The sequence below is a fragment of the Rattus norvegicus genome, chromosome 14 (genome assembly GCF_021556685.1).
Source record: "Rattus norvegicus strain SHRSP/BbbUtx chromosome 14, alternate assembly SHRSP_T2T, whole genome shotgun sequence".
Lineage (NCBI taxonomy): Eukaryota > Metazoa > Chordata > Mammalia > Rodentia > Muridae > Rattus > Rattus norvegicus.
Genome location: NC_141547.1, coordinates 6,185,198 through 6,208,080, shown reverse-complemented (window position 1 = coordinate 6,208,080; position 22,883 = coordinate 6,185,198). Strand labels below are relative to the sequence as shown.

At 45.7% G+C, this 22,883-nt stretch overlaps 1 protein-coding gene across 9 annotated transcripts in view; it reads left to right on the top strand.

Annotated features, from left to right (window-relative positions):
- Window positions 1-22,883, top strand: part of Ptpn13 (protein tyrosine phosphatase, non-receptor type 13) — a 174,295-nt gene that overhangs the window by 35,415 nt on the left and 115,997 nt on the right. For all 9 annotated transcript variants that reach the window (NM_001100789.1, XM_087584017.1, XM_087584016.1 and 6 more), the window contains 2 exon segments: window positions 3,800-3,919; window positions 17,951-18,129. In NM_001100789.1, the coding sequence (NP_001094259.1) occupies window positions 3,805-3,919; window positions 17,951-18,129 (294 nt within the window). In that variant the 5' untranslated portion in view covers window positions 3,800-3,804.

Below are 22,883 nucleotides of genomic sequence, written 5' to 3'. Positions count from 1 at the left end.
AGTTAACTCTTTGATAGCAGAAATAATTACAGTTACTTAAGTTAAAAGACTCGGTGGAGCCCCTAATTAAAAGCGCCTCCTCAGCGTATCACGGGTCAACGTTTCAATCCCGCACCACAGGCTTGAGCTTCTCTCTCTGGTTAGATTCCTGTGTTGGCAGGCAGTGCTGACAGCAGCTGTTGTCCCCACTGGTTGGTCGTCTGTCCACATCACACTTAAAACTGAGACCAAGAGAGAGAAAAGCAGGCAGTCTTCCCCTCGGACTCCTTGGTCCTGAACTGGGTCTGTGGTCAGGGATGAACTGTGCTGTTTCAAATGGCTTTTAAGAGTCTTTCACTGGAGCAACAGTGTCTGTGACAGTGCAGAAAGTTACCTCTCTCTCCAGCTAGCCAGTCTCCTGAGCCTGCAGGCCTTCAGCCTGCCTCTCTCTCAGGCCACTCTGTAATCCTGGTTCTCCCTCCTCGTCTCCCTTTACCCCTCTCCTTGCTCTCACCCAGTTTTGGTTCTTCCCTGCACGCTTCTGTTCATACTTGACCCTTGACCCAGTGGCAGGGGAGGAACCTGTTTCATTCAACAACTTTTTGACATGAAATTCACAGACCATGCAATTCACTTCTGTACTATAGCCCCTCAGTGGCTTTAGTTCCTTTGGGGGCTGTGTAGAACAACTCCAGAGTTCTGCAAACACACTCACTGCCTACATCCTGGGGCACTCTCACCCTCCATTGTGTCCACTGTGCAGATTTGCTCCCTGAGTTCTGCTGCCCTGCCTTTCACCTCTCCCACCCATAGAACTGTGGCCCCGCTTTGATACCGAGTGCCCCTCCCTCTTGTGGGACCTCAGGGTGATAACCAGGGTCTTTATCAGATACTATCTAGCTCCAGAGAACACGTCAAGCACTTCAAGTGGTCCAAATGAAACCTCTTTCACTGCCTTCACGTTGAAAGGAAGGCCTCATCCCACACCCCTGTAGCTCTAGAGGAGACATGAAAACCAGCATAACTCCCTTCAAAGACTCCCTGCTTGTGCAATGCCTTTATTCGGGGTGTGTAGGCTCAGGAGTCATCTAACCGGTTCTCAGGCACTTCGGAAACTTGCTGCAGGGCATTCCCTCTCAAGCCATGCTGGTATCTGATTGCTAAGAGGATCCTGATGCCTCTGTTGAAACCTCAGTTTATTAAAACATCTCATGAGAACGATAATCGCTCACATATCTCTTAGCAGTGCGTCCCCTATACTAATGATACGCTGCTGTTATAATGAGGCACACAGAAACCTAGAGACAGCGTCGGAGTAAACAGCCTCCTTTCTTATACGAGCGGAATAAAAACTCGAGCTTTCTCAGCAGACTCTTCTGTCTTCCCATTTACTTCCCACATTATACACTGTGGATAGACTGCCGAGAAGACGAGGCTGGCCCTTCTTGTAGCCGGAGTTGCTTCTTTTCAGGCAGGATTATAAGTCTACATTTTTGAATATTTTTGAGGCCCTTGCGTTCTCCACCCTCCACACTAGCAAACTTGCGTGGCTCGTGTTTAAGCATCAATGTTGGTGGGACTTTCTGAGTGTAGCTTTTCTGACACTTGTAAGAGACACAACCTCACACAGACTCCCTGTTCCTCTCCTCTCTGACCCTTCGCCGCCTCTTCCACAGTGATCCCTGAGCCCTACTCTTTGTACAGGCGTCTTGTTGTAGAGGTATCAGCTGGGACTGATTCCTCCACCTCCATTCCGATCAGTTGTGGTTGAGTGTAATGAAGTCTGTTTGCTGCAAAGAGAAGCTTCCTTGATGAGGAGTGAAGACTGCACTTATCTGTGGGTACAGGGACAGATCGTTATAGATTGTTGTTAGGATTATGTTAGTCTGGTAAATTAGAGGTTGCAAACTCTGTAGTACCCATGACTTCACTAGCGCTTGGCTGGCTAGATTTCCAGTACCAGGCATGTTTTCCTTCTTGTCGAATGTGCCGTAAGTTCAATTATAGAGTGGCTGGTTACCAGTAAGGTACGTGTTACACTTCTGCATGCACCCTTATAGGGTATCATGCCATGCTAGCTGTTGTAGATCGTGAGCATCGAAGCTCGGTAGGACCGTTGGCTGCTTCCCTCCTTTGGAAACTTGCATGGCACCTTCTGGTATCATGAAAGTTGGTTGGTTGTCAGGGAGGAGGCATTCATGCCAGATCCACCTCAGGGTCTCTGGGACTTGTATCCAAGGTGCACAGCGTCTTCAACAGTGGCGACTTGCCTTCCATCTCTGGGAGAACACCAATGGCAACTGCACTAAGCTGTGTTTCAGGAGCCTCTTGGACAACCCTGTCCAACAACTCCATCGAGGACTTCTCATGCCTGGTATTAGGTTCTGACTGGATGGTGTGCAGCTCTTGGGGGGAACACAGTCAGACCAGGTGGAAAGTTTTATTTAAACCACATGTGTCTATCTGTATACCAACTTACATGCACTGTAGGTAGTTCTAGGTACATTAGTAATGGTGTGATGGCTTACAGCTTTTTCAGACATCCTTACTGTTATTGTAATCTTTTCCTTCCTAACTTCTCTTCCCCAATTAGAGCCTCCCCATCCCCATTTTTTTCCATTGGCTCCTTCAGATCACTTGAGTGTTTTCTTGCTGGTTGGGTAAATGCAAGTTGCCTGTCTAAACCAGATGCCTTCGTGGGCTAATTTTTGAAAATGTAGTGAGTGTGGTTAAGATAACGACAATGCCTGACACATGCTGCTTCCTTTAGAAAGGCCCGCTGGCTTCTGTCTACCACCCGACACGCTCCTACACTGCAGTAGTTATCAACAGCTTCCTTCAGTCCTTACCGGGCTTCTGTCTACCACTCGACCACTCCCACAGTAGTATCATGGTTTAGCGGACTTGGGGAAGCACAAGTCTCAGCTGTCGCTGTAAAGGACCCATTTCTCTGAGATGTATCAGCTCAGGAATATGCACATGGGAGGATTTTAAGAAGTGATATTTTCTCCTTCCCAAATTAAAGTAGAATTATTGAGCCCAATAGAACATCTTAACTTTTATAAATATATCACCCATAGAAACACTAGGAAAATTGTGATAAAAGTATGGCCTCAGAGAAACTTTTCTGGTCTTTTGTTAATTTAGTTTCTGTATGATGTTAAATTACAAAACAGTCTCAGGCATGCACTCTTTTCTTGTTATAGATACCCAAAGGGATATCACCACCACCAGCACCACCATCTTTCCCAGGCCACAGATGGGAAACAGGTGCTGAGGGGCAATGACTTTCCTAGGAGCAGGCAGGGCATTCGCAGCACAGCTGAGTCTAGGGATAGCTGACTACTTTCAGTGTAAAATTCCCATGATAACACATGCGTCAGAGATTATAGGAAACAGTTAATGAGCACAAGCAATGGGCTTTTTCTTATCCCCACTTCCTCTTGTGTAGCTGTGGGGTCTTCCCTCTCTTCTTCTCTGTGTTTGTTACAGAAAGAACAGAGCTTGACCTGAGTGCTGGGAAGCCCAGCGACTTGCTCTGTGCCCCCTTCCCTCTGCCCTCACAAAGTACTCCCCAGTACTTTTCCCAAGAGTCTTTTTGGCTAACACTGTTACACAGACCAAGACATTGTCCTAAGGGGCGTTTGTCCACTTCCTTCACTTTCTCAAGTTTAAACCTCTAGGTTATATTTAGATTGAAAGGCCACACTAAAGAATTAGGTAGATGGGAGTGCGTTGCTCGCCCTGATGTAGAGCTTTTACTGATAAACGCATAGTTAAGATGCTCCTGAATAAATCTTCTCCTACTTTTGTTTCCTAGGTAATATGCATGTGTCACTAGCAGAGGCCCTGGAGGTTCGGGGTGGACCTCTGCAGGAGGAGGAAATATGGGCTGTATTAAATCAAAGTGCTGAGAGCCTGCAAGAAGTATTCAGAAGAGGTAAGTCATTTTTGAAATTTTGCATGTTGAGTAGCTGAAAACAGTAGTAAATTTGTTGTCTGTTTCAATATTCCTCATTTTGATAGAGTGTAGAAAAAAATGCCTTACCATATTTCTCAGGGTTGGAAAAATTCAACTGCCTGAATTAATATGAGCACAATACACGTACCTGTCACGGGAAACAGTGATTCTCAAAATCAAGCACTTGGTATTCACTGGGAGCGTGTGTTTCAGTGTGCAGAGTAATTATTAATAAAGTGCTGATATAGGCAAATATAACAGCAGCAAGGGCCCAGAAGCCAGGCCCTTCGGGGACTGAGATCCCATGGCAGGAGGGTCTGACTTGGTGCAGAGAGGGAACGAAAGGCTTCTGTGCATTACGTTGGCGCAGAGCTCATGCTGGAAAGGAAAGTAGTCGAGTAGTCCCTCCCTGTGAGAGGGAGCAAAGAGAACTTTCTGGCTGGAGAGAGGAGCAGACACTGGGCAGCGCTGACGGAATGAGTGGTTCTGCACTTCCCTCATAGGTGGTCGATTGGCCCAGAAGGTCGCCTTGCGTTGGGAGCTCGAAGTTAGCCTTCAGTTGTCTGAACTGTTAGCTGAGGTGTTGTTCATCCCACACGGTTGCCACCTCTCTGGACGAGGAGCTTAGCCTAGTGGGAGACTCGGTCTTTAAAACCTGGTCGAATAAGTAAACCAGGCACAACAAACAAGACAGAACTAGTGACATTGAGGGAAATAATAGCCTTCAAAGTGTAGGCCCAGTAGAGCCTTGGCCGTACGCAGGCCCACACCACAGACCCACTAAAGTAAGAGACTCTCAGGGCAGCCCGGAGTTTGTGCATCTCAAGCCCCTGACAACACTGATGCACGCTGCAGTTTGAGAATCGTCTTAGGGCAGAATCGCTGACTATGACTTGGGAACCTCTTGGGAAGGATGAGCACAGGTGAAAGGAGGGCCCAGAGCGGATGACCAGAATGTTTGGAGCCAAGGGCTCAGGACAGATGGCTGACGCTTCATTGCTGATACATACGTTGATGATTTACAGTCTAGGGAGGAAGCACTTGAACCAAAAGTAGCTGGGCCCAGCCATCGCTGCTTGCCGTCCAGGGGTTTGGAGCACTGTCCTGAAATGCAGGATGTTCTGAGTAACAGAACTCTTTATCTTTACTTTTCCAGAAAATTCAGAATTATAGGCAATCCAGAGTGTAGAACATACAGCCCTGCTTCAGAAGTATCTTAGTCAATTAGCAGGTAACAATAGTCAATTATGTGAAGAAACCTCTCCTTGTGAGGCACCGTGGGAGGGGTCCAAGAATGCAAGGTGTCTTTGCTGCCCTTCAGGCATTGATTCGGATCAGACAGATGCGTGTGAGAGGCTTACGGCTTCCAAATGGTGCCAGAGGAATGACAGACAGTGCACACTACAGATGTTCAGGGAGGGAGCGATAGCAGCTCTTTATTACACCAACTGGCCATGACTCACAGAGTATGAAGCATCTTGCCCACTCTAAGTACCCTGGAGGGGTTTCCTTCTTTCAAATTTCATAATGCTGTTAAGAGATTGAAAGCTTGTATTCACAGCCCTCGTCACCGAGCAGTGGTCGTTGCATAATATATTGGCATTTTACAATGAAGATGTATTAGATGTGTGGAAAATTAGACATATGAAGCAGCTGTGTCTCATATACCCAAGGGAGTCGCTAACTGGATGTCCCTCAGTGTAAGGAGCAGAATAATAGCAGTAGTAGTGGGCTAGAGAGATGGCTCAACGCTTAAGAGCACTGACTGCTCTTCCAGAGGTCCTGAGTTCAAGTCCCAGCAACCACATGGTGGCTCACAACCATCTGTAATGGGATGCCCTCTTCTGGTGTGTCTGAAGACAGCTGCAGTGTACTTATATATAATAAATCTTTTTAAAAAATAGCAGTAATAGGAACAAATTAAGTTTGGCTTTGTTGACTGTCGAGAAGTTACCAGTGATCGTGGTTGCAACTTGGGTAGGAGGAGCCCGTGTTCGTTTGATCTACACCGTCTTCACGTTTGATCGTGCAGTGACATTTTCCCACAAGCTTTCATCCTGACCCCAAAACAGCGAGCTGAAGGAAAATGATTACTGTCTGGTTAGCTCAGGATGGACTGCGTTTGATGTGATGTGTGAGTGAGTGACCCGGGGAGGTGAGCGGGAAGAGCTGCTGGAATGAATGGCCTCCGTCCGTTCCTTTTTCTGAAATAATGTCTCCCACCTTGGCCCTCTTCACCTCCCTCTGTCCTTGTATACACCTTTCTCTGGTTCTTGGTGGTGGCTTTCCCCCTGTCACCTTGAGCCTGTCGCTCAAGGGGCACAGTCCCTGTGAGGACGGAACTGGAAGCAGAGCTCGTCTGGGGATTGTCGAGCAGAAGGTCAGAACCTAACGGAGCTCTCCTTCCTCGTCATCCTGGAAGCTTAAAGCCGAGATCTTTGTTGCTGGATAGCGGTGCCCAGGCACCATCTTGCTGAAGGAGAGCATCTTCAGAGGCGTTTGTCCTCGGAGAAGGCCAATCGGGGATCGTTAGCACTCACTTCTGACACACAGCGGCGGTAGCCTGTTCTCCTTTTGTTCTGTTTTCTCTCCTCCCGCTCCCTGTGTGAGTGCTGAAAAGGTTTCGAGCATTTCCTGTGGTCGCACATACCATCCAGCTTTGTAAGTATTCTGAGGCGATTTGAAAAGAGCGAGTTCTTTCAGCCTCTGAGCTACAACTCGGGGTTGTTAACAATCGATATTAAAATGGTTTGTCATCTTCTGACTTTGGATGTGTGAACGGTGATAATTCCTCAGGATAGTGAATGATATTAACGGTCTGGAACTTTCCTCTTGACTGTGCTGCACTCAGTCCTGACAGTGTCACCTTGTGGCCCTTTTCTTTGCCATCTGCTGCAGTGCATTTCTCCCTCCATCGTTCCGTGGTCTGTGCCGTAACTGTGATTTTTTTTTTTTTTAAAGAAGTAGCAGGGAACACAGTTTTACATCAGTAGTTGTTATTCTTTAACTTGAATGTGATAATTGAAATGAGTTTTCTGGAGGAATTCCATCTAGGGTCACAACACGATTGTGTCTTCCTAATTACGTGCACCTCAGGAAGCAGAACTCTATGTGCAGGGGAACACATAATTTTTTTTTAAAAAAACCCTCAATTTCTCCTGCGCGTTGATATACAAAATAAAAGTATCGCTACGTAGTAGAAATGAACACTTAGAAACTGAAGTTTTCAGTTACCATTTTATAGAAAACGTAACAATTAAAATTTGAAATATGAAAAAAATGCAAAATAAATCTGAGGAAACAAGTGAGTGAGGACCTTAGTAACGAAGTTAGAGGCAGAGTAAACAGGTCTGTGCCTCGTTTCTGGGTGAGAAGGCGCATCACTAAAAGGCCGGCAGGTTTCTCTGAGTTGACGGTGGATATAGTTGCAACAGGCTGTGGTTTTGCACAAAGTGAGAGTGGCCTAAAATCTACCATGCTTAAAAGTAGCCAAAGCATCCTCGAAGAGAAACAAGCGAGTGTTGAAGATCGAAAGTCAACCAATCAACATCACAGAGTATAAAGACCAATCCTCGTTGATAGCGAGCTTGAACTTGGCTTGGGACGTTTTCAAAGCCTTTATGGTAAAATGTAAGGAGGTCTTATGGACTGAAATGTTTTATATAGTAGTTCAGCTTCCAGAAGACCAGGCCCTACCTGCTCACCTTTTATTGCACCCCTGTTTGTCTGCCATCGAAAGTTAGCACATTGAGAGGACTCATCAGTTGTGGTCGACGTGCTGCGTCTTGCCTCGTGTTTGTTGGACCAGAATTAACAGGTCCTTCAAGTCAAATGTGTTTGAACTAGATGAAATTGCCCCATTTGTTCCCTGGAGACAAACCAGAAAACACGAAACTAAACTTAATATTTGACATTCTGAAAATAGTGTAGGTTGCCTGACAAGTGTACGAAGCCCTTGTGGAGAACAGGCCGTACCCTGCAAACAGAACTGCCTGTGTCTTCCCATTACTTTGACTCTATGCCCTCTAACCAGGCAGTTGAATACATGCAGAGAGAGCTTACAGGGAGAGGATGCTGGTCTCGAGTCCCTCCCCAGTGAGAAACGCCACATCGCCCACAGGGCTTGTTTCTACCTTTACACTTAGGAGGACTTTTAAAATGTTGGCATAATTTGTATAGTAAATAGTATTGTTCTTAATTGTAACAACTAAAGAAGAACAATTTAAATCTCATCTCTCACCTGAACTTAATTCTCATACCATGTTAATTCTCATACCATGATTTAATTATAATTTGGTTACACTTACTAGTTACACTTTCTGACTTGCCTTAGCTCTTGTTTTTGTCTTACGTGTAGCTTTATGAATGGTAACAAAAGCACACAAGCATTATGGAGGCACATAAAGCCATATGCACTCTAGCCTCTGATGAATTTGTCAATCATATAAAGTTAAGGATAAGAACACGAACAAGTCAGTTGAGCCATGGAGCCATCTTTTGCTAACAGTGACATCCTGCCCGTAAAGAGCAGTGGTTCCCAGTTGCGTTGGGGAGTTGGCTGGTGTGAACAGTGAAACCCTGTGCTGTGACCTGTACCCCTTCTTCTGAATTTGCAAGAAAGCTCTCCATGCTCAGAAACACAGGCCCATGTTTTACAATGACCTGAAGCTCCGAGAATCATACATTTTATAAATATGTTTGAGTCACAGTTGAACATCAAGCCTACCAAATGGTAGCCTCTGACACAGACACAGTGTTCTCTGCTTGATTCATTTAGTGTCTTGGCGTTTGAAGTTCAAAGGAGCCAAAGTATTCTTTATGGAGAAATTAAAAAACACACTCCCCCTCCCACCTTGTGACCCGAAAAGTCCAAACTGAGGAGTTTCAGAGCAGGGATGCAGGATGTCACAGAGCAGGGATGCAGGACACCACAGCAGGGATGCAGGATGTCTTTAAAAGCTGTTGGCCTGTAGAATAGAGCTAAAACTGAAGACAGATCGATTTCTATCAAGTGTAAGCTGCTCTCCACATGTGTGAGTTCCGCCCCACGAATTCTGACAGCCTTGGATTGAAAGTGTGAATAGGCTGGTGGCCGTGTCTACACTGAACAGAGGGTTTATCTTGTCAGGATTCCTTGAACAGTGCAGTATAGAACTGTTTACAGAGCATTCAGAATTGTAAGTCATTGTAAAGATATGCATAGCTTATATGTAAATGACATGGCGTTTTATGTGTAGGATTGAGTAGTCCTATGTTTTGGTGTCCATAGAGGGTTTACACTGACAGACAACATTTTTAATAAATAATGATGTTGTACCTGCTGGTTAGAGAATTCAGTTTCTATCCTTAACCACTTACAGCCGTGGAAGAACTGTGTGAACTAGAGTTGCAAAGCATTTTATTCATAACTTGTCATAACTTTTGGAGGTGTAATTTTATTGGTAATGAAGGTTGTTGGTGTCATAGTTTGATTTCTGTGGTCGATAAAACACCATGACCAAAAGTCACCTGAGGAGGGAAGCAGTTCATTCCATCCTACGCTTTCAGGTGACTTCCGTCAGGGTGTCAGGGCAGTCAGGTGACTGCTGTCAGTTAGGGTGTCAGGGCAGTCAGGTGACTGCTGTCAGTTAGGGTGTCAGGGCAGTCAGGTGACTGCCGTCAGTTAGGGTGTCAGGGCAGTCAGGTGACTGCCGTCAGTTAGGGTGTCAGGGCAGTCAGGTGACTGCCATCAGGGTGTCAGGGCAGTCAGGTGACTGCTGTCAGTTAGGGTGTCAGGGCAGTCAGGTGACTGCTGTCAGTTAGGGTGTCAGGGCAGTCAGGTGACTGCCGTCAGTTAGGGTGTCAGGGCAGTCAGGTGACTGCCGTCAGTTAGGGTGTCAGGGCAGTCAGGTGACTGCCATCAGGGTGTCAGGGCAGTCAGGTGACTGCTGTCAGTTAGGGTGTCAGGGCAGTCAGGTGACTGCTGTCAGTTAGGGTGTCAGGGCAGTCAGGTGACTGCCGTCAGTTAGGGTGTCAGGGCAGTCAGGTGACTGCCGTCAGTTAGGGTGTCAGGGCAGTCAGGTGACTGCCATCAGGGTGTCAGGGCAGTCAGGTGACTGCCGTCAGAGAGGGTTCCAGGGCAGGAACCCGAGGCAGGAGCCCAAGCAGAAAGCACTATGGAGGAGCACTGCTTACAGCTCCCGTTTACTCAGCCTGCGTTCTCACATAACCCAGGCTCACCTGCCCGGGGTGGGCCCACAGCAGGCAGGAAATGAAATGGTCCACAGGCTTGTCTACAGTATATTTTTTTTTTTTTTTTTTTTTTTGGTTCTTTTTTTCGGAGCTAGGGACCGAACCCAGGGCCTTGCGCTTCCTAGGTAAGCGCTCTACCACTGAGCTAAATCCCCAGCCCCTACAGTATATTTTTTTGGAGACTCTTTTTTTCATTTTTGGTTCTCTCTTCCCAGATGATCAACTAATGGTCAAGTTGGAAACAAACAAACAAACAAACAAACAAACCAACAAAACCCAAAAAAACCTAACCAGGACAACTGGGAAGCTGAAGGAAAATTAGAGAGGAATGTTTTATTATGTCAAAACCCAGAAATGTTCCTGGTAACGTGATGGGCAGGGAGAGGGAGAGAGAACCTCTTCTTAGGCTGTTTTAGTTAGGCAGCCAAGGAAGAAACAAACCCTGAGACCTGCTTCCGTCTATCCGTTGACAGACATTTAAGCCCTATTATTTTAAAACAATAATAACTCAGAATCTCTACTTTTACATTACCAAGTTGCATGATTCCACTCCCCCTGAAGAATCTTGTAAATACTTGAACACAAACTACCAGATGCCTCATTGGTTAGAAGCCACACCAAGGTTACAGTGGTTGTGGCTTAGGCTGCAACTTGCTTGTTTGGGAGCAAAGAGATGGGAAGAAGAAGGGGAAGGGGAGGGGAAGGGGAAGGGATGGAAGGTGTGACTGCCGTTGTTAGGAAATAAAATATTTTAACTGGGCAACCATAGCACATGCCTTTAATCCCAGCACTCAGGAGACAGGCAGGCAGACCTCTGAGTTCAAGGCCGGCCTGGTCTACAGAGTGAGTTCCAGGACAGCCAGGGCTACAAGACAGACCCTGTCTGGAGAAACCAAAGAACAAGATGAACAAAGAACATCTTACTCTAGTGAGAAAGACTCACAAAGTAGGTCTGTCAGATTGGAGGGACAGTGTCCTGTAATTTTTGTTACCAGGCCTCTACAACTTCTATTATAAGTAAAACAAATTCCAAAGCCGATACCATGGTGATTTACGTTCAAATAAATATTTGCACGAACTAAATCACGTTATAGTTCAAGCTAATTGCTAGGTACAGTAAAACATCAATTTGGCAAGCAGTGTAATTAGCCGTCCATGTACTAATTGGCTTGATTGTCAAACCTTAAATCAAGTGCTCTAGCTTAAGGACGGTGCTAACTAGGAATGCTGTGCCTTAGGTAGACTGCTGAGAGAAGAGACACTCTCCAAGGAATTTAGTTTTAATTGAAGAACACATTCACTGGGGCTGGAGAGATGGCTTAGTGGTTAAGAGCACTGACTGCTCTTCCAGAGGTCCTGAGTTCAATTCCCAGCAACCTCATGGTGGCTCCCAACCATCTGTGATGGGATCAGATACCCTCTTCTGGTGTGTCTGAAGACAGCGACAGTGTCCTTTGATACATAAAATAAATAAATCTTTAAAAAAAAATTCACATATCACAAAACTTCATTCTTCTAATTGTATTTCTAATATGACTTGTAAGCAAAGGGCACAAAAATAAAAAAACTCAGAACTATTCCCAGGCACTGAGAACACAGTAGTGTGATGTGTTTTTGAAACTGCAGAACCTGTCTGTGGGGCACTTGCTGCTTTCTCTGGGGGAGAACACAAGTCACCAGCTGATCGGGACAGAACCCGAGGTGTGCCGTGGCCGCCTTTGATGGAAGTGTTGTCTTTCCCCAGTAATCCTCACAGTAGCTTTATGGGTTCAGGACTGCATTACAGATGTGGAGTGACAGACGGATCTATTTGCTCTTGAGACCACAGCTGTGAGGTCTGCACATCAGGCCAAGGCCTTGGAGGCGACTTATGCTTCAGTCTGACCCTTGACTACGTTGTATTGCATAGGAAGTATGGACTGCACTACGCAAGGGGAATTTTAGAAGGATGGAAAGAAGCAGGCGGTTTCTCTGGTGGTTTGTACACTCCTGGATAAGCTTGTGGATTTGGGTGGTGTCTTTGATCTGAGACCAACTATAGCACGTGCAAGTGCTGAAGACTCTCGGGCTTATGGGAGCTTATGTGAAATGCTTTGTCGTGACTGGCTATCTCAGCTAACTTAAATGACATCAGTGTCTTCTAGGAGGCCATCATTACGAGTTTGCCTTGTTGCAGGTACAATGAGATCATTGGTAGAGTTTTTGTTGTTACAGGCACAGTGAGAGTGTCGGTGTTACAGGCACAGTGAGAGTGTCAGTGTTACAGGCACAGTGAGAGTGTCAGTGTTACAGGCACAGTGAGAGTGTCAGAGTTACAGGCACAGTGAGAGTGTCAGTGTTACAGGCACAGTGAGAGTGTCAGTATTACAGGTACAGTGAGAGTGTCAGTGTTACAGGCACAGTGAGAGTGTCAGTGTTACAGGGAGAGTGAGAGTGTCAGTGTTACAGGCACAGTGAGAGTGTCAGTGTTACAGGCACAGTGAGAGTGTCAGTGTTACAGGCACAGTGAGAGTGTCAGAGTTACAGGCACAGTGAGAGTGTCAGTGTTACAGGCACAGTGAGAGTGTCAGTATTACAGGTACAGTGAGAGTGTCAGTGTTACAGGCACAGTGAGAGTGTCAGTGTTACAGGGAGAGTGTCGGTGTTACAGGCACAGTGAGAGTGTCGGTGTTACAGGCACAGTGAGAGTGTCGGTGTTACAGGTACAGTGAGAGTGTCAGTGTTACAGGTACAGTGAGAGTGTCGGTGTTACAGGCACAGTGAGAGTGTCGGTGTTACAGGCACAGTGAGAGTGTCGGTGTTACAGGTACAGTGAGAGTGTCAGTGTTACAGGTACAGTGAGAGTGTCAGTGTTACAGGCACAGTGAGAGTGTCAGTGTTACAGGCACAGTGAGAGTGTCGGTGTTACAGGCACAGTGAGAGCGTCAGTGTTACAGGTACAATGAGAGCGTCGGTGTTACAGGTAAGCTCAGAGCATTGGTCCAGTTTTCTTTTCAGAACTGGAATTTTTTTTTTTTAAATATCTATTTTTATATATACATCATGCAGCTTTCTGCCTGCTATGCACCTACAGGCCAAAGAGGGCATCAGACCTCATTACAGATGGTTGTGAGCCACCATGTGGTTGCTGGGAATTGAACTCAGGACCTCTGGAAGAGCTCAGTGCTCTTAACCCTGAGCCATTTCTCCAGCCCAGAACTGGAATGTTTATTTTAGCCTTTTTGTTAAGGAAAGTGACATTTAAAAAGCAGGACCAACACTTAGGAGTAAATAAATTGTCGAGTTATAATTAATCACCCTATAGTATCTACTATAATTTCAGAAGATTATAATTTATCACAAAATCCTACTATACAGAAAGGGGAGGGGAGATACGGTGACGGAGGGGTGGGAAGGGAGACAGTGGAGAGGATGATGGGGATGGAGGGATGGGCCAAGATGGAGAATAGCTGCCCCAAGCCGGTTTTGTTTCAGTTATGCAGCAGCACATTTATCAGTGAATTGATCCTAACGGACTATGAAAAGAACTGAACATTCAGAGAATCCTGTATGATGAGTAACTATCAAATTCTTCAGCGTTTTGGACAGTAACCTGCGTAGATTTTTGTCAGCCACCCTAATAGAATGCAGAACCAGCGAGTCTGTAACTTCTCTCCTCGAGCTACTTGACCTCAGACAGGAGCTTGTGCATGAAATGGTTTATTCTGAATTCCTATATTAGTCTCTGTTGCTTTTGCTGACTGTTCCCTTGTACCATGTTTTCTAACCCGATTATAATCACTTACCCTTTTATTTTATTTATTTACTTTTTGGAGACGAGAGTCTCGCTGTGAAGCTGTCCTTAAACCACTCGGTTGTCCTGGTTGTCCTCAGGCTCATGCCCTGCCTGCCCTCCAGCCTCAGCAGCCTGAGCGCTGGGCTTGTAGTCGCACAGCCCAAGTGGAACTCTAAAGGAAATGGCAGGACCCAGGAAGAAAGAATCGCTGTTAGACTGTGCGTGGGTTTTTAGTTTGCGAAACGTGCTCTCAGTTGTTTCTTTATAGATCACGTGTGTGTCTGCGTATTTCTAACTTCACCCCGGCTGCAGAGACTCTGACCAGCGACTCTGCCCATGGAGCGTCGGGAAAGGCTCCAGAAAGAACCACGTTGGCTGCCGGAATTGGTTCATATCAGATTTACTTCTTCATAATAATAGCGTCCTTGGAGTGTGGTCAGTGCACGACTGAAGCACAGGCCTCGGCGCTCGCTCTCTCGAAGCTCCTGGAACCTGCTTTTCCCAACGCTCTCTGCAGGGTTTTGAAAACATTTGCTTTCAGATCCTTCCGCTTAGCTGTCAGGAAGTGGGAATTAAAGACGATTCCAGCCGCAACTCTTAAATCCCCTCACTTTTAGGTTTACATAAGCCTTCATAATTATTTAACAATATATTCTGCGGTTTGACTCCACTACCTCAAGAATCCAGCGCTTAAACGTCACGTATGTGTTCTGGGAATTGAGAGCAGAGCGCCTGTGGTCACAGAGCTCTGGGCTCATTACACAGTACTTTAAAGCCACCGTGAAAACATCCGTGACATTTCTGTGCTCTTGAAAGAGAAAAATCATGCCTTGCCCCCCCCCCCCCCACTTTATAATTCAATTTCTGCGCATTCAGTGCCATTTCTCTGCCAAAGTTCTTGCTAGTCCCTCGCCAGACTTAATCTCCTGACTGCCTTTGAGTTCCGCTCGCTCTCTCTGGAAGCCAACCGTCACCCATGTTTGACTGGTCATCTTCCCTTTAAAGGGCCACGTGTAGTTGAGAAAGAAACGTGTTGTCTGCATTATGGTTGTTTTTTCTTTTTCTTTTTAATCCATAGAACGATCTTGTGTATTGTTTTCTGTGTCTCAGATGCTCTGTGCGGTGTCTTCTGTTTGTCTGTTTATGTATCTATTCTGTCTCCCTGTATACTTTGGAGTCTAGTAGCCAGTGAGCTGCACTGCTGCTCGTATTATATGAAAGTATTAGGCTTAAAGTCACTAATACACATTAGCTACTTTGTAAGCAGCACATGTAAGCAGCAATGGTATAAGGCAGAAGTTAAAATTCTTATTTTCTCATAGTAATGGCCGTAGGGACCTTGGCTGTACTGACAGGTTTCATTTCCGAAAGATAAGCGATAAGGAATTTTTAGAAATCATTCCGTCCCGTGTTCATTTATCTAGTTTTAATTTAATGTGCGTGGACCTGTGCATGCAGAGACACAGGTGTGGAGGTCAGAGGACAGCACTCGGGAGTCTCTTCTCTCTCCACCACGGAACTGAGATTGAGGCCAGCTCCTCGGGCTTGGTGACACCCGTTACCCTCTGAGCTATCTCACCTGCTTGGTAACGGAGTTTTAAATTTGGTTTTCCTGCCTCGGCCCCCTCCCAGCCACCCCCGTTCCAGCACTGGCAGTGGCTGGTTTCGTCTTCGGTCCCTTTGAGTTTATACTGCACTGAAGACAGCAGAGCTGATCTGTGCTCAGAGATGCAGAGTGAGGAAGGCAAGCCCTCGTCTGCGAGTGTGAACCCGGCATCAGGATAGCAAGACAGCACATGGACTTCTGGGTAGCTAGCATTCATGCATCTGCATTAGTTCTGATCCTCAATAATCTTTTAGTTCAAAATGGTAGCAGGCATCCAGACATTATGAGGACTGTCTCTACACTAGGGGTGGTCAAGGACTGACCCTGGGCTGCAGGTGGGTTACCCATGCCTCAGTGGATGACCCCACACCACTGGTCAGCACTAGCTGGGGTTAAGGCTAATGATTGTAATATTAATGGGGATAATGGTAGCAAGATGAAAGAAGGCATGAGGTAAGGGGGAGACAAGTTGGTGGGTTCCAGAGCGTATTGGATGAAGCTGGGGGCTTAGGTAAGACCACAACACATTGTTTACATGTATGAAGATTCCAAAGATAACAGTATTATCTCAAAGTAGAATTGGCCTTGAGGATTAGACTCCCAGTTTCCCAATTCACGTTCAAGCCCAGGTACCATGGACAGAAAGGCCGCTGTGAAGAACTGCTTGTGACGGCTCTTTTCCAGGAACTGTTGGAAAAGTGGAGAAGGAACGGAGAGTTCATGGTGGGAAGACCCCAAGACTCAGCCCTGGGTCTTCAGCTTCCATCTCACTGCATTTTATCACCGTTCAAATCTCAGGACTTTCAGTTCCATGCTTTCTGCCAGCAACTCCCAAGAAACGTCTGTCGAGCCCTGACTCTATCCAACTACCTGCTTGAAATCCCATTTGAATGTGTCACACGCCTTGAAATTAAGTCCACCGGAGAGGTCTCGTCTCCCCACCACCTTCCAGGCCCCACCGCAGAGCCTGTTTGTTACCGGTCTCCGGTCTCCCCTGTGTTAAGGTTGAGCAACACCATTTCTCAGCCGCTCAAATCCAAATCGTAGCATCGCCCAGACTCTGCTCCTTCTCTCTCATCTTTCAGGAATTTCTGTTATCACTACCTCTGAAATACACTCCATGCCTGTGGACTGCCGCTGCCGCCAGCCTGGCTGCAGGGATCCCTGCACACAGCTTCCGCATTGGCTTCTCCCCGCCTACAGCTTCTCATTGGCCCCTCCCCGCACACAGCTGTGCATTCAGCCACTGGCGTCTTGTTCCCTGAGTAGGTGATCTGAAGAGAATTACTTAGACTGCTTTTATAGCGAGTGTCTCCAATATCTAGCTGGGGTGTATACTTATTGTTCACACCAAAGAGAAAGCTTTTAACAACAACAACAACAACAACAAAAGATGTGTACAGCAGCTTGTATTTTTTTTTTATTTTTAAATTACATTTTATTTGTGGGTTTATATGTCCGTGTAGAGCTTGCGTGTGCCACAGCCCGTGTTTGGAGGTCAGAGGATAACTTGCAGGAGTTGGTTCTCTCCTTCAGCCAGGTGGAACCCAGGGATTCACTCAGGTTGTCAGGCTTGGCGGCAAGTGCCTCTACCCAGTGAGCCGTCTCACTGGATTAATTTTCACTTATTTATATGTAAACATTTGTGAAAAGCAACAAAATATGCAGATATCCTTGTTGCTTTGAAACACGGGAGCATGAGAACCCGAGTTTCGATTCCCAGCACCCACGAGAGAGAACATGCGTGCAACATGCATCTCTAATCCCCACGCACAGGAGAGCCCTGGGGCGCACTGGCTAGCCCTCCCAGCCAGTCGACAAGTTCAGAGCTCACCAGGAGGGAGGAAGGGAGGGAGGGAGGAAGGGAAGGAGAGAGAGAGAGGGAGAGAGAGAGTATTAGTTCAGAAGTTAAGGTGGAGAGAGCCACCGAGGAAGATGTCTATCCACTTCTGCTCCCATCCCCACACACCCTAATCACGTACCCAAAACCAAGTGTTCTTAGTCCTCTGATGTGACATCCACATATAGGTGATTGGAAGAACTTAAAGAGTTGTATGTATGTAGACAGTGTCTGGAAACTATAGTTTCCACTGAGTACTCAAAAGAATCCATGGTGGGCAAGTCCTGAGCCTTCTCCATTTCCTAATTTATATTAGTATAAAACCTGGGTTAACTTGTAGAATTGTTTCTAAGACCTGCCTTCCAGATGTTAAGTGATGAAGCCAAATAAAGGCACAGCTGTGAACAGCGACCGTGCCCGTATGTAGGTGACACTGAAACCGTGTATTAATGTCTGCACCGTCAGGCTGGGATATCTGTTGAGGTGCTTACAGATTCTTTGAATCTTGATCTTAAGAGTGTATCATTTCTTCTTTTGGTGTGGTGCACGTACAACCAGTGAGCATTGCTGACCCCGCTGCTCTTGGCTTCATCATCTCTCCGTGGTCGCTGCTGTTGCTGCCGTCTGGCAGTGTGTCCTTCACAGATGAAAATGTCTGCAGTCAGGACCTTCGAGCATTCACCGCACCCGAGGTTCTTCAGAGCCACTCGCTGACGTCTCTCTCAGATGTAGAAAAGGTAAATGTTAAGTCTAATGGTTTATTTTCATTCTGTTTATTTTTTTACAGAAGCAAGGCAGGTCAAAACATTACTTAGCCCATGGAGAATTCCTTTGAAATTCAAATAACCATATGCTTTAAGATTTTATATATATATATATATATATATATATATATATATATATATATATTACATGTAATTCAGAATTTCACCATGTTTTAAGATTTTACATATATATATTATAATTCAGAATTTTATATATAAAACAATTATACAAATACATGTGTATGTACAGATACACATTTGAATATTTTTATATGTAAACTTAATACACAAATTTTCTATTTATTTTATATAATTATAATAAATTGTATATTTTATATTATGATTATATTATTTGTATATATATAAAATTCAGAGTAATTCCAGGAAACCATATTGACCTAGGAAAGATACTTTAAAGTTGAATCACTATTAATTTATTACAAGTAGTTACTAACTACCTGCCTTCTATGAAACAGCGCTTGGGGGAAGCTACAGAAATAACTGTGAGGCCGGCCTTGAGTAATGGGCACGGAACCATCTGTGTTACACGGCAGGATGAACAAATGCAGAACAGCAGAGGATGCATTTGCGAGTCTGTAACCGAACCGTCAAGTTTTACTCCCAAAGTATACTCCGTAGCGTTTGCTATGGAGAATAAACCTAATTCAGATAGATCAATATGTATTAAAAGGGTGTGTCGTTCAAGGTTAGGGGCATGGGTTGTGGCAAGAGAAAAGAAGTTGTCCGTTGCAGTTGGAAATGGCAAAGCGGACCAGGCAGGTGTTTGCATCGGAAGGGCCCTGTAGGCCAACACGAGCCCGTGGGGTTCATGGGTGTGTGTATCTGTGTGTGTGTGAAACAATGTACCACTTTATAGTGAAACCTGACAGGCACTGATACTCTTGAGAACTACACCATTTCTGTGCATGTTTTGGGGACGTCACAATCTTCAGGGAAAGCATCATATGCTGGCTCTATACAGAAGTGGGAGAGGGACACAATGGAGGCAAACTTGGGGAGTCACACCTCATTTAATGGCACAGTGAAAACGAAGTTTATGAGAGAAATGTATGGTGATGTCATTAACGAGATCAAATCTAATTTCAGTGACTTGCACATTGGATCATCCAGCAAACTCGTTAATTCAGATCTGAGACGCTGGGGATTCTAGATTAGCTGGGAACATACTTTCTCATTCATGCCAAGTGTAAAAATAACCGAATAACATTCTGATCATAAAACTCTGAGAATATCTACATCTTGATACACACTTGTGATGGAAAAGAATTGTGTATTATCCGTTCTGCTGATTGACCCCCAGGAGAGGGGAAAGGGGGGTTTCAGTAGGAAAAAGCAAGAACGGAGCCCTCTTGATAAGGCTTGGTGGGTAGGACTTTAATGTCCTAGGAGTTCTTTAGGGAATTGGCGAGAGTCAAGTGTGCAGAGATGAGAGATTGCAGCTCTGAAGCAGAGCTCTGGTGCCTGAGACAGTCCGCACTGTGTGACGTCAGGCCACACGCAGTGTCCACAACTGTGGACAAACGTTCAGGCATACTGAAATATTCCTTAGATGATTAGTATATACGTGCTCATTTTTACCTTATTCTCACGGTATGCAGTCATTAAGTTATTCATGTAGTTTTAAAAGATTCAGCATGATAAATTCAGATTATTTAACCCTACGAGGCTTCTGGTTTAAATCGATCCTGAGGGCCTAAAACCAGTGACGTGGCACACTTCAGGGAGAGGGCGTCCCTAGCATCCATAGTCTCTTAAATGTCTGCACTGACTTCAGGGAGGGATAAGGACCGTATTACCATGAACAGTGTGTAGTCCTTGAAAACTCTTCCAAATTGTAGGAGGCTTTCACCCTTTAGTTTTCAATAGTTTTTGTAGATATCTCTGACTTTGCTCAATGAAAGTTTCAGGTACATGTTGGGGACATAGTTCCTTCAGTGGATGCCTGATTACCACGGCTGAGGTCCTCGGTTTAATTCTCAGCTTGACATACGCAGGTGTAATGGCGCACCTGTAAGCCCAGCACGTGGAGGCAGAGGCAGGCAGCTCCAAGACTCAGTGCCGTCTTCAGGTCTGGTCTGAAGCTACACGAGACCCTTTCTAAAAGAAAAGGAAAAACGAAGTAACAGTTAATGAAAGAGAGGCCAAGGAATTGAATGAGAACAAAGGAGATGTACAGGACTGTTAGAACGGAGGAGAAAGAAGGGAAAATGATGTTATAATATAATCTCAAAAATAAAAAGTAATAATAACAAATACAAAACCAAATAAAAATTCCAAAGTAGGAAAAACTGCCGCGTATTAGGGATCACACTCCAAGCACTGCCTGCAGTGTGCTCTGTGCTGGGGACAAAGGGGTGTGGGACGGTCACTGTCACCCTTGAAGCCTGTGAGACTAGCTCAAACATCTCTCTTGTTTATTACTTCAATTTTAATACAAAAAAAAAAAGGGCAGATGTCTTAGGGTTTTATTTCTGTGAAGAGACACTGGACTGGCTAGTTTTGTGTGTCAACTTGACACAAGCAGGAGTTATCCCAGAAAAGGAGCCTCAGTTGGGGAAATGCCTTTCATGAGACCCAGCTGTAAGGCACTTTCTCAACTAATGGTCAAGGTGGGTCAACCGGCCCATTGTGGGTGGTGCCATCCCTGGGCTGGTAGTCTTCGGTTCTATCGGTTCTATAAGAGAGCAAGCTGAGCAAGCCAGGGGAAGCAAGCCAGTAAGTGACATCCCTCCATGGCCTCTGCATCAGCTCCTGCTTCCTGACCTGCTTGAGTTCCAGTCCTGACTTCCTTTGGTGATGAACAGCAGTGTGGAAGTGTAAGCTGAATAAACTCTTTCCTCCCCAACTTGCTTCTTGGTCATGATGTTTGTGCAGGAGTAGAAACCCTGACTAAGACAGATACTATGACCAAGGCAACTTTTAACCAAGGAAGGCATTTAATTGGGTCTGGCTTCCAGTTTCAGAGGCGCAGTCCATTATCATCATGGAGGGAAGCATGGCAGCCTGCAGGCAGACACGGTGCTGGAGAGGGAGCTGATAGTGTTACATCTTGATCTGAAGGCAGCAGGAGACTGCGTTATCCTAGGTGTAGCTTGGGCATATAAGACGACAAAGTCCCCTCCCCCAGAGTGACTGACTTCCTCCAAGGCCACACCTCCTAATAGTGCCACTCCCTATGGGCCAAGGCTCAACCACATGAGTCTATAGGGGTCATCCCTCTTCAAACCACCACATTCCACTCCTTAGCCTCCATAGGCGTGTGACCATAACATAATTCAGAAATGCACATACATACATATATACACACATTCATCAAGAAATACTGGACCAAGGAAAGACCAAAAGCAGCTGGAATTTCTCCAAACTCTGCATCTCTGTTTCTCCATGTCAAACGTTATTCAGGTCTCCAACTCCTCTCATCTTTGTTGACTGCAGCACACCTCCATCTCTTGGGCTGGTTCCACTTTCTGTTAGCAGCTTTCCCAAGCAGGTATCTCATGACCCCGGCACCTCCAACATCCTGGGGTCTCCAGGACAGCCCAGGCTTCACTTACACAGCTTCACACCATGGCCTCTCCGGGCCTCCATGCAGCGACACTTCTACAACTTGCCGGTTGCAGTAGCTTGCCTTGGTCACAGAGGGAGAGTCTTGAGAACCCCTTTCTTCTCTCCTTGACTCTAAAGCCAGAACCATGTGGCTGAAGCTGCTTACTGAGGATGAAATACACCCTCCCCCCGACTCCACCCCTGTTCAATCATGTCTTTACCAGCTTCCTAGTTTTAATGGTTTCCTTCACTGCCTAAGCTCGGATGTTCTGAAAGTTGCTCTGCATGCTGTCTCCTGACTGCTAGGATTAAAGGTGTGCAGCACCACACCTGGACCTAAATTGTCTTTACTTCCTTTTTCACGAGGTGGAAGCTTAGCTGGTAGGGATCTTGCCCTGAGGTCACCACTCCCCATATTTAAGCTGTTTATCTCTTTAGTTTCATTATACTTCCTGGTGCCCCCTTTCTTCTTTTTAAAAAAGATTTATTACTTTATTTATATCAGTACAGTCGCTGTCTTCCGACACACCAGAAGAGGGCATCGGATCCCATTACAGATGGTTGTGAGCCACCATGTGGTTGCTGGGAATTGAACTCAGGATCTCTGGAAGAGCAGTCAGTGCTCTTAACCGCTGAGCCATCTCTCCAGCCTGCCAACCCTAACCCTTTTCTTTTTTGTAATTTTTCTTGCTCAGATTGCTCTGTTTCATGAAAACACATTTCATAAGAGTGAACCACAGGACAGAGTCTATGCTAGGCTGTTTTGAAATTTTTGCCAGTGTAATCTAAACGTCTTCACTTTATAAAGCTTCAGGTAGACTCTGGACAAGGGTAAAAAGCAGCCACATTCTTCATCAAATATCAATCTCAAAACGATCTCTAGGCAATATATTAAAATTGTTCTCCTCTGAAGCCTCTTGAGCCAGGCCTCCACAGTTCAAGTCACCCTTAGGACCACTCTCTTCCATGTTCCTACTGGTATGGCCCCTTAAACAGTGCTGAAAGCAATCCACTGCTTTCCTAATCCAAAATCCCAAAATCCACATTCCTCCAAATAAAAGCATGGCAGGCTATCACAGCAGTACCCTAGTCCTGGTACCAACTCTCATAGTTTTATTGCTGTGAAGAGACACCATGACCAAGGGAACGCTTATAAGGGC